The 12118-nt window shown below is 40.7% G+C and overlaps 1 protein-coding gene across 1 annotated transcript; it reads left to right on the top strand.

Annotated features, from left to right (window-relative positions):
• Positions 1-2534: 2534 nt before the first annotated feature.
• LOC104951901 (prostaglandin G/H synthase 1-like) lies at positions 2535-7803 on the top strand. Its single transcript, XM_010778638.1, has 8 exons — positions 2535-2614; positions 2698-2775; positions 3538-3654; positions 5752-5892; positions 6040-6183; positions 6252-6433; positions 6551-6670; positions 7720-7803. The coding sequence occupies exons 1-8, from the start codon at positions 2608-2610 to the stop codon at positions 7801-7803; spliced, it is 873 nt and encodes a 290-aa protein (XP_010776940.1). The 5' UTR covers positions 2535-2607.
• Positions 7804-12118: the final 4315 nt, after the last annotated feature.

Genomic DNA, 12118 nt, shown 5'->3' with positions numbered 1-12118 from the left:
ATGCAGGATAGCTAAAACAATGAATTAAATTTTACTAAAAAGCTCCATAAACAGGTAGACTGCAGGCTCAGATGATTATTCTCTGTTGATTTGTCACCTTTCACTTTACAAAATGTCATGTACAGTAATACATTGTTCATGAAGAAAATATCCACTAGAGCAGCTGAGTTAATGTTACTTTCCCTGGCTTCTTACAAGTGGACCACCAGCGGACTCCAGAGGAGGTCTGTAGTCCTTTACAATCAGCTTCTTCTCAAGGTTTAACAAATGATACCTGGCTGGCTGTTTAAGGACCCACCACTGTGTGGTTTTGACAGAAACTTGATCTGAGATAACACATGATGCCCTTGCCTGTACGCCTATCGCCTCTCCGTCAGTTTGCTTGGCTTGTTCAACAACTGGACAGGAAGTCTGCTAATCTGTAACCAGAGCCGGGGGGAAGGAAGAAGTCAGGAACCAGCCTTCAGTGCTTTCACCAATCGTATTCATCACCAAAGCCGGGCCGAGGCTGGTTTAGAGCGGGAGCACGGCTTAACTAAACATCTTCTCCATAAAATAAATGCTTCCAGGTTACTCCCAGTCCAGGTTCCACACAGAGGAGCATCTGATCTCAATTAGCAGGAGTGCTATAGGAAGCAGTGAGGCTCGGCCTGCAGCCTGAGCCAACAGCACCATGGCAACCAGCAGCACGTCGACGAGCCCCGCGCAGATACGAGGCCTTTTCAGGCCCTTGTAAGGCGGGAAATGATGATTCGATAATTAGTTCCTGATGCCTCCCTCCTATTCTTTTTCATATCAATCATGTCTAGGAAACAGAATGCAATTCAAATACAGTTTGAAGCTGGAGAGATTGGTTGGTATACTAAACGTCTATTTAAGAGTGTGGATGCCCTGTGTACACTAGGTTTTCCAGTGTAAAACTTCAAGACTAAACACTAGAAAACCTTATGCACTGAAAAGACAAAAAACACTCTCAGAATTGATGGTCCTGCTGGAATATTTTTATAAACGCAGACTTAAATTGTCACAATTGTGACGCAGATATAAAACAGGGACAAGCACATTAAAAAACATTCGTGTCAAAAGGACAATTTTCCATGCTTGTCCCTTCACCAAATGCTAACAAGACTATTAACAAAACTGTAAATCAAATAAGATGTACGATTCTAACAGGAAGATAACAAAGAATTAAGGATTAAGGAAAGATTCATACAGAGAAATGTATAATACATTTTAATAAAATGTTAAATTTTTCTACACTTTTAATTAGTGCAAGCAGTGAAGACAGGTTGTGGAAAATAAAACTGTTGTGTTTGCGTTTAGGCAAGATGGATCATCTGCTGATGTTTAATCAAGAATGATAATATTATATTTCTTACATGAACTTTTTGGAATAGCATCTTTTATTTTTCAACATTTACTGTAATAGAAACAATTAATTCAGTAACATATGTCTTTAGACAGAGCTTAGTTGAGGTCTGCAACGTTTAAAATATTATATTATCAAGATTTGATTTCCACATGGACAAGCTATTCTTAAAATTGTTACAGTATGCAGGAAATTACTCCAACAGACAAACATCTCACATAGGTTTGGCTCAGATAATGTCTCCAAGGGAAGGTATCAAAGATCAAAACCTGGCAACTCAACTGCACTGTTTGGTTCCTTTTTGTTTCTGTTTTTTCCCATATTCTGCTTACTCCTGCAGGGGAGCTTCCCTGCTTCTATAAGAATAACTAAGAAAGATAATCTGTGAGTAAACAGAAGTGGTGGTAATGTAATCAAATGTCACAGTCATTTCACAGTTTACATACTCTGTTAAAAGCAAAAGTTCTCTTTTCAAAATGTTTAAGTACTAAAACTAGTGCAAAAAGGGAAATCTACCCAGACAATAAGTTAAAACTCCACACTAGAGGAAGACTGTCATTTTCAAAACCTCCACAACAGCTTCTAAATTGACCTCTTGGTGAAGATTACAGCTTTCATCAAAACATATTATCATGGATTATTACATCAATAGTAGATCTACATTTGGAGAAAAGCTCAACAGATTATTATCTTATCTGAATATTCAGCATGGACATGTACTGTATGAGGGTCAATTTTATAAAACATAGTTAATTTTTTAGGAATTAAATGTCATATTGAAGGGGTTTCATCTAAACAGTAAAGCCTTTGGTGACTTATTTATTTGCCAGCAGGTGGAGATAAAGCACTCCCTAAAGCATCCTGTCATGTGTCCCTTCACCCTTAGGATGTTATTGACACATTAAACCAACATTTTTCATAATTTAAAGGCAGACCTTTTTAGAACCCAGAAGGTTAAAAATACAATCCTGAGAACAATTGCCTAGCAGTTATTGTTCAAACGGAACAAATCCAAATTATTTGGAGCAAGTTACAGTAGACTTTCTTACAAATATAATGCAGACTAAAAAGAGGAAGTAGAGGAAACTGTGTTACCGCCCATTCTCTATGGTTGATGTTATAAAGCCATCCCTACATAAAAGCCCATGTAGAGGCCTATGGGCTTTTAGGTAGAGAGAAGCACACCCATCTCTTAAATGACTTTCTAGGAACACTAGAACGATCCACACGTGGGAATCATGAAAGGTGAGTCCTTCAAATTATGAAACACCTGCTGGATGTTATGTGATGTTTTCACACCAAGATAATATACGTTATTATTTTTATAGAGATTTGCATATTCTTGATCTGCTTCATCAACCTGTTGCTGCTGGAGAGCTCATCGTGTGCTGGTGACTCAAGTGTTGGTAAGCAGTTCATCTTTATTAATCTTATTTTCTTATAAAACTTGAAATACGAAACTGATATATTTCATCCCATGTCACGTTAAGATTCAGTCTCCGTGAAAGTGCTGTTGCGAGTAAGCTATAAACATTTTTCAGTTTAAAAAAAGTTGCATATTTTTGTAAAATTTCCATTACAATTTCTTAAGGCCTTAAGTGTGACCTTTACTTTACCAATGTACCATTGTTGATCCTTTGGTACAGTGTTACTTAAGACTAATGCTGGAAATAATATAAGGTAAATAGTAAATACAAATATATTTGTTATTAATACCACTCTTATCATCTTATTCACAGTTAAATAAGGAAGAAAGCTGACGTGGTCAATTATCTCATTGAACTTCTGCAAGTATGAACGGAGTACAGGAAGCCTGCAGAGAGTGTTAAAGATACGGGGGGGACAGGAAATGAAGTGCTAATTTAGTATAGTTTCAGTGAAGACAAAGCAATATGCACCACTTTTTAACCTTAATTTATCCTGGGTAGTTTCACAGGTCTCATCATTAGGCCACCACTTTGTAGTTTTATGGGGAAGCATACAAACATATATTTTGTGTAAGATTCAATAGCATAACACACAATATTTAACACACAGTAACATGAATTAGTTTAACATGTTCAGAATCAATACATTATCTGAACTATCAGTCATTTAGTAAAGCAGGGCCTACACTGAGGGATCTATTCATTCTCAAAGTGTAATATGATTTCTTTCTTCGGTTTCAGTGAATCCCTGTTGTTCCTACCCCTGTCAGAACTCAGGAGTGTGTGTGAGATTTGGTACAGATCGCTACGAATGTGACTGCACTCGAACTGGCTTTTATGGAGTCAACTGCACTGTTCGTGAGTACTGCTACGTTTTTTATGTGAGACATAAATCTGCATGTCAACATCTGGGTGTGAAAAACACAGTGGATATCTGTTCAACCTCTCATGTACCCCTTTTACCTCCATCGGTACTTTAATGTACACACTTATCCCCAATCTATCTATTTGTATGCTTGTGGTAATGTACATTTAGAAACTTTAATAAAAAAACAAGCATAACGGAAGTGCTCAATAGCGAGTTGATAAAGGAATATTCGTTTTGCATTTACGGTATGTGTTGCGACCTGGCTCAGAAGGCCACAACAAAAGGGAGACACAACATATTAACTGGTAGAAAAAGGTGTTTATTTGCACAAACACATCAAAAATAGACACTGGACAGTGGCGGCTGGTGGAAAATATTTTTGGTGGGGCTATGGAAATGGTGACAAAAACGTGTGTGTGTGTGTGTGTGTGTGTGTGTGTGTGTGTGTGTGTGTGTCTTGCCAACCCTCCCGATTTTCGCGGGAGACTCCCGCATTTCTCCCGATTTCTGACAAAATCAGATTTACTCACGACTGTTTCCACTCGGACTTTAATACAGCTACACCATTGTTTGGTTTCCATGGTAGCGCGTCTCTTTAGCAGCGCGCGCAACTCAAAGTCTGAGAGGGTGAGGGAGATGAAAACTGAACAATAATCGACAACTCCACCCTCTGCTCACTCCTTTCCTGTAAAATACAGGTCCAGCCCACACATACTATGCTCCATGGTGCCACAGGCATTGCCCTTACAACTACTATAAGCATGTCAATGTTAATCTACAGCTCCGGCGATCCACTAGCACCGGAGTCACCTGCAGAAGCAGCCATCCCCTACTGTAGCGTCACCTTGGATACGAGTCTAAACAACTCACAGACATACAGGCCAGGGCGCTGAAAGGGCGCCCTTTGAGCATCAGATCTGACGACGCTGATTGGCTAAAATTATGTTTCGGCGGCATAGTTTACAGATAGCAAAAGTCAGCTTGTTGGCTGCTGCTGCTCTGGCTGAGGGCTCCTTTAGACATCGAAAAACTATTTTAAACGAGATTTTATTGTAGATTATAAATGTTACTGATACCAACTATATAATATTTACCTTGTTCTTTAAAAATAAAAATAAAAATAAGAAATATATATTTTTTGGAAATATATTTTTTTATGAATTTTTTATTTTTAATGACAATCAAACATGTGGGAAGAGGGGGGGCGGCGCCCCTAGCGCCCCTATGGGCCGGCCGCCACTGACACTGGATATACTCATCAGAGCCGGGTACCTGCAGGAGAAAAGCCGAGAGCCCACAGATAGGCGCAGAGAGGCTTTAAATAGCTCCAGGACCCCGACCCAGGTGCCCTGAATCACCGCAATCAAGGCAATCACTGGATCCAATGCAGCACAGACGGAACAGCCACACCCTCTCTACTGATGGACCCACAGGGGCATCACAGTATGTGTTTATTTTGGTTTTCATTCCTACGTTCAGAAATTCATTAAGCCTTAAAGGTGTCCTATCATGCAAAATGCACTTTTTGATATCTTTTATACATACATATGTGTTCCTGCCGTGTCAGGGAACTCACAAAGTGTCAGAAAATAAAACCCTCTCTCTTTTCCTCCGTACCCACATCTCTAAAAACGGGGCTACAACGGAGGTGATCCTGATTTGTGTCCGATATGACGTAATATGCGGAATGTGGACTGGCTTTACACCCACCGCCCTATCAGAAACGTCGCTATCAGAAACAATGCGCGACGTATTTTGGACGTAATATGGTCTTTGTTTACATTAGCAAGCATCGCTAACACTCAGAGCTAACCTGTACTGGAGAGAGTATGTGTAAAAAAGCAGAAAATAGGAAAAGGAACTCACCTTGTGCTAAACCCGCAAGAGAAAAAGCATTTGAGCTCCATAATGTTTCAGAAATGCTTGATGTGGTTTGGAACATGATATGGCATTTAATCACAGCAGCATTTAGTCATTTGTAAAGCATTAATACTAATATATTAATTAGGATTTGTCTCAATCCCTTACACAGGATGCTTAATTTGAATTGCTATAAAAAAAAAAGAAAGTCTGATCTTTGTGTTTAGCGGAGCTCTGGACCAGAGTTCGTCTCATGCTGAAGCCGAAGCCTACGGCGGTTCACTACTTCCTCACGCACTTCCACTGGTTCTGGGACCTCGTAAACAACTCTTTCCTGCGAGACACGTTCATGAGATTAGTGCTGACCGGTAGGTGAAAAGTCTCATGGTAAAGATAAAGAGCCACAGTTGATACATCAACAAACCTCACTTGCAGCTAACATTCCTCAGCATTTTATTTAGTTATACTTTGTTAATTATATGATGTAAACTTCACATTGTCCCATTCTCCCAAAGTCAGAAGCGACCTTATTCCAAGCCCTCCGACCTACAATACTAAATATGGATACCTCAGCTGGGAGTCTTACTCCAACATGTCCTACTACACCCGTCTCCTCCCTCCTGTTCCTGAGGACTGCCCTTTGCCCATGGGAGCTAAAGGTGAGACCTGCAAAACTACACACAGCCGGCTGAGCTCTGAGAAAAACTAAACAATTCTTTCACTACAGGTAAACCTCAGCTTCCTGATCCCAAAGTGTTGGCCGAGAGGTTTTTTAAGAGAAAGACATTCAGGCCAGACCCTCAGGGAACCAATGTGATGTTTGCCTTTATGGCGCAACACTTCACTCACCAGTTCTTCAAGACAAACCAGGAAGTTCAAGGTGGCTTCACCAAGGCTTTAGGACATGGGGTGAGATGAAACTGACATTCTGTGCTAATCACTATATGACCCTTTCATTATTTCTTGATTTTGAATGTGTTTGACTTTTGAATTTATAAAGAGATGTATACATTTCCATATTCCCAGGTAGATGCGAGCAATATCTATGGAGACAGCCTCATACGACAGCTTCACCTACGGCTTCATAAAGATGGAAAGATGAAATATCAGGTATTAAATACATTTATGACATTTTGGGAGTACAAAGTGAGAGGATTAATACTACTCAAATGTGGGGTATTAATCTGCTCATCTAACTCATGACAAGGCAAATAACGTTGTTTGCCAAAATGTATTTTTGTTGTCATATCATTTAAAGGTGGGGTATGTAATTTTGGAGAAACCTAGAGTGCGCTAGAATTTGAAAATACACCGAAAAAATCTGCCACTTCTTTACAGAGCCCCTCCTCCAACACACACGAAAGCGCACATGACCAATGAGGCCACGAGATAAGTTTGTGCACAGATGGAAGGCTGACAGCTATGAATTCACAGAGGGCCCATCTATGGAGTCAGATTTGGGTCAATATTCTAGCGTGCAAAACAAGCTACTCACGAGCGGAAAATGTGCTTTTACACGCGCATGAAATGACCCTCGCGCGCAGATTAAACCCCCGCGAGCAGGGACAGCCCTCTTGCTCGCTCGCGGGAGTGTCAGCCTCACTCGCTCGCGGAGTCTGTCTGCGCGCGCGTGAAAAGTTTCTAGGCTTGTTTGAGACAAGCGAGACCTGCGCAGACCTGCGCAATTTCGATCAACGTCTTGCTAGTGCGTTGCATGATGGTTAGTTATTTTGTCCGACTTGCTCTGGAGGCTCGCCTACATGAGACGTTGAAATCTCGCGGGACAAAGAAGTTCGCAGCCTTGAGAGCGAGGCGCGGCGAGGCGGCGCAGTTCCTCTCCACGGGCTGCGGAAGCGAAATGCTTGATGAGAAACGACTCGCTGGTATCTCGAGCTGAGCGCTCATTAGTGGTTTTTACCCCGTGCTGGTGATGAAACTCTCCAATTGGCTCGGCAAAAGTTTGTTGTTGTTTTGTGTCAGTTTTACGCCGCCCCCTCCACTAACATTTTTCATAATTGTTCCACAATGTTTATCATCATGAAATTAATATCTATATATGTTATACTATACTTGCACTGCTTACCGTTTTCATACTTTATATATCTTAGCATATTCATACACACTGTTCANATATACATATATAGCAATTAATCCAGCGTCTCTTAAATAATTCCTGTTTCTTCTTTCATGTACAGTTAAGGTTTCTCTCTCCGCCTTTCCGCACTAAGATTCCAATCTTAGTGCGGAAAGGCGGAGAGAGAAACCTTAACTGTACATGAAAGAAGAAACAGGAATTATTTAAGAGACGCTGGATTAATTGCTATATATGTATATTTTATATACGTTATATTACATAAAAACCAATTCAGTGTTTTTGAGAATCGATATACAGTAACTTAATACCTAATATATTTTTGCTGCCGTTAGATGGTACGCATTTGTGGAGAAGCAACATTTTCTGTCTGCTTCACACTCCGCAGACTGTGTGTGTGTGTGTGTGTGTGTGTGTGTGTGTGTGTGTGTGTGTGTGTGTGTGTGTGTGGTGTGTGTAGTCGTAGTGTGGTGTGTGTGTCGTGTCGTTGTGTACGTAGTGTGTAGTGGTGTGTGTGTGTGTGTGTGTGTGTGTGTGTGTGTGTGTGTGTGTGTGTGTGTGTGTGTGTGTGTGTGTGTGTGTGTGTGTGTGTGTGTGTGTGTGTGTGTGTGTGTGTGTGTGTGTGTGTGTGTGTGTGTGTGTGTAGTTGAGTATGTGCTAGTACCAGCAAAAACTCACCAAGGCACTGCTATTCTTTCTTTAACCCCTGCTGTTTCTTTCTGCTGCAGCCGGTCAAACACTTAGTGACTGATTGCGGTGTTAAATTCATATTTCACAACTTCTTAAATGTGAATGATGGTGTTAATGGGACAGTTTCAAACATGGTAAAAGCTACATTTGCATAATTAGTGTTTTCACATGTTTAGGCACACCACACGGCACAGGCTTACATTAAGATCATTCACGTTGTGTCAGGTGACTTGTCATTTACTGAATGCTAACTAATTTGTGCTTTGTTTTCTACGTGACAGGATTCACTGTTTAGCGCTCACACGTGGGAAATCAATGATATGTAAGAAGGCTTAAACCAACCGTAGAAGTGTGTTTGAATATGTTTTGACCTCAGTCTCTCGCTGATTATGGGAGCATGAAGCAGCATCTCTGATATCTCATTAGAGACGGAGCAGAGGTCAGGGTGAAACGCTGAGGGATGAAGGGAGGGAGGAGACGGAAAAGAAAAGTTAGATGCGGAGAGAAGTCGACAGAGAGGAGATGAATGCAGGTGTAAGGAAACAATATCATCTTTCATTTACACAACGTTTTTTAGTTTTGCCGCCTGTATTCAGAATTGAAAGCAGAGCACCCTCCGAGGTATGGTTTGTCTACTTGATTAATGAGAGCACTCCACACAGGCAGTGAAACACTTAGGGATTCATCCTCATAAGAAAATTGATTACCTTTAACTAGAAAACAATGGAGAATGAGGAAGTGTAATGAGCGGGCACCTGTTTTATTTCACGATCATTACAGGGGCCGGGAAAGCAATCACCGTGTTATGTAAAACTCTGGTATTAATGGATGTTGTACGGAAATAAGAGTAAAGCATCACGATCGAAGAAACACTCATTTGCTCTTTAGAAGACTGATTACTGCACTGTAGAACAAAATGAAAAACTAGACTCCTTTTTGGGATTAAAATGAGTCCTTCTCACAATTATCCCTTCTTTTTTTAAACTTATGACCTTGCGATCTAAATGACTAGAACATACGGTAATGTGAAGTCAAGTCAGTCACACAAGCTGTTCAGGGGATTAATGTGTTCGTTTGTGCCCTAATCCCAAAACAGGCAGAAGCAAATCCTTCCTCTTTACCAGTAGCAATTAGAATCAGGTTTTACTGTTTAGGATTAAACCAACTGTTCCTTTCAGCAGCCCATTATATTCCTCCTCTCAGCTAATGAGGCCTGTGATGAGCTATTGATGTACAGCAGGGTGTCTCAGGTAGTGAGGGAGAAAGCTAAACCCGGGTTCTCAAAGTTTCAAAGACTGACCGCCGATTTAGAGAGTCAGCAAGTGATTCACGGCTAACCAGGAACGTGCATAGAAAGTTCAGAAGCTAACTTTAGCTAACGGCAGTGTGTGTGATTCCTGCATCACTGTGCCATAAAACCAATATCTGTGATGCAATGAGATGTATTGACATAATATACTTTTATGACACTGAATTTCAACATATATTACACATATTGTTTACATACACTAGGACTAATACAATGTTTGACAAACAATACTGACTTTTGTCATTATTTCTCATATTTGCAACATACCAGGCGTATTTTTTGACATATGCTATGCTGTTTTTTTCATATTTTCGACATACTACTATACTAAGGCATAGTGTGCAAATACTTTGGTACCACTTTACAATAAGACTACCCTTATAAAGGATTCATAAAGGGTTATGAATTAGGTTGTAAACACTTTATTAATCATTAAGAAGCATTTATAAACCAGTTCTAACTGGTTCTAATACGTCAACACAGGCTCACTATTTGGCAAGATGACTAAGCCTTACAGTATATTGGCTACTTAGCGAGAATCAACTCAGTGAGCAACAGATACTGTACCAAGGATGCTGGCTGATGAAGGAGATGAAGTAAGCTGAGTAGTCAATATAAGACTTAGCAGTACAGATCAATGTGGGCTCACTATTTATAATGACAACCGGTCACAGGTGCCCTGTTTATCTCATGTCTTATAAAAGCTTATTAAGGATTTATAAAGTGTTCACGACCTAATAAATAAATGAATTACAAACTATTCGTAAACCCTCTATAAGGCTAGTCTTATTGTAGAGTGGTACCAAACTGTCTAATTGTCGAAATAGTAGAATAAATAATACAAAATAAAACATCTGGAGGAACATAGTGTTATTGAAGTGGGACTGTTTACTCAGTGAAGTCAGGCTGAAGGCAAAGTGTGAGGTCGGCCTCTCTTCACAGATACTATCAGACACGCTGAGAGCTACAAGGCCGACAATCACTACTTCTTTTTTTTTTCACTATAAATAACAGTTGGGAGCAACCTGGGGATGTGTGTGCAGAGACGGAGTAAACACGTACCTCTCTGGACTGCCGGGGAGTGCTTCCAAGCTTCACGCCTGGGAGAGAGAGGAGAGAGGAGACAAGAAAATCAGCACTTAGGTAAACAACATGTATTTTTCGTCCTTGAAGAAGAGAGTTGGGCGCCTCAGAAGCATCAGAGGCTGCAATAATTGAACACTTCCTATCACTTAGTAGACTCTTTTGATCCGTGGGAAAACCAGCAGTGCTTTACTAGTCCGCAGAGGGAAGACAGGTAGCTTTATCACCGTAATGAGATGCCATGAGCATGAAGAGTTGGTAAATGATGCTCAGTGAGGATAGACAGGGGAAGACATCTCAATAAAGAGGGGAACAGATGCAAGGAGGCAGTGTTAGAATCAAATAAGTACATTTACGCTAATAGACATTTGAGGTACTTCACTTTTTCAGTTTATGCAACAGGATCATAATGTAGTGGAGCTAATATTGTACTTTTGACTACACTACATGTATGTGATAGCTTTAGTTACTTTGCAGCTAATACATATAAGCTATCAAACTTTATATAGAGTCATTGAAAGTAACCATACCTTTACCACAAGCAAAATGGAAGTCTATATATTCATGCATCACTAATTAAAATCCAATAATATACACTGAACAAAAATATAAACGCAACACTTTTGTTTTTGCTCCCATTTTTCATGGATGAACTCAAAGATCTAAAACATTTTCTACATACACAAAATAACCATTTCTCTCAAATATTGTTCACAAATCTGAAAAAATCTGTGATAGTGAGCACTTCTCCTTTGCCGAGAAAATCCATCCCACCTCACAGGTGTGGCATATCAAGATGCTGATTAGACAGCATGATTATTGCACAGGTGTGCCTTAGGCTGGCCACAATAAAAGGCCACTCTGAAACGTGCAGTTTTGCTTTATTGGGGGGGTCTGGGGGGGTCCGAAAACCAGTCAGTATCTGGTGTGAGGGTTAGGGTTAGGGTTAGGGTTAAATGTTGTGAATCGAGTGGCCTGTGTTCGTCGTCCATAACATACGCCTGCCCATACCATAACCCCACCACCACCATGGGCCACTCGATTCACAACATTACCCTAACCCTAACCCTAACCCTAACCCTCACACCAGATACTGACTGGTTTTCGGACCCCCCCACGAGCACACACACACACACACCTACTACTACGTACGTACGTACGTACGTACGTACGTACGTACGTACGTACGTACGTACGTACGTACGTACGTACGTACGTACGTACGTACGTACGTACGTACGTACGTACGTACGTACGTACGTACGTACGTACGTACGTACGTACGTACGTACGTACGTACGTACGTACGTACGTACGTACGTACGTACGTACGTACGTACGTACGTACGTACGTACGTACGTACGTACGTACGTACGTACGTACGTACGTACGTCGACGACGACGACGACGACGAGACGA

Source organism: Notothenia coriiceps, unplaced genomic scaffold, assembly GCF_000735185.1.
Source record: "Notothenia coriiceps isolate Sejong01 unplaced genomic scaffold, NC01 NC01_scaffold00019351, whole genome shotgun sequence".
Taxonomy (NCBI): domain Eukaryota; kingdom Metazoa; phylum Chordata; class Actinopteri; order Perciformes; family Nototheniidae; genus Notothenia; species Notothenia coriiceps.
The sequence above is the reverse complement of the archived record's forward strand: the minus strand, read 5'-3'. Positions and strand labels throughout refer to the sequence as shown.

What these genes read in the sequence shown, in the direction of transcription:
- LOC104951901 (XM_010778638.1), top strand. An exon ending in CATGAGATTAGTGCTGACCG is followed by an intron (nt 5,893 to 6,039) that starts GTAGGTGAAAAG and finishes ATTCTCCCAAAG; the next exon opens with TCAGAAGCGACCTTATTCCA. An exon ending in TGACATTTTGGGAGTACAAA is followed by an intron (nt 6,671 to 7,719) that starts GTGAGAGGATTA and finishes TTTCATGTACAG; the next exon opens with TTAAGGTTTCTCTCTCCGCC.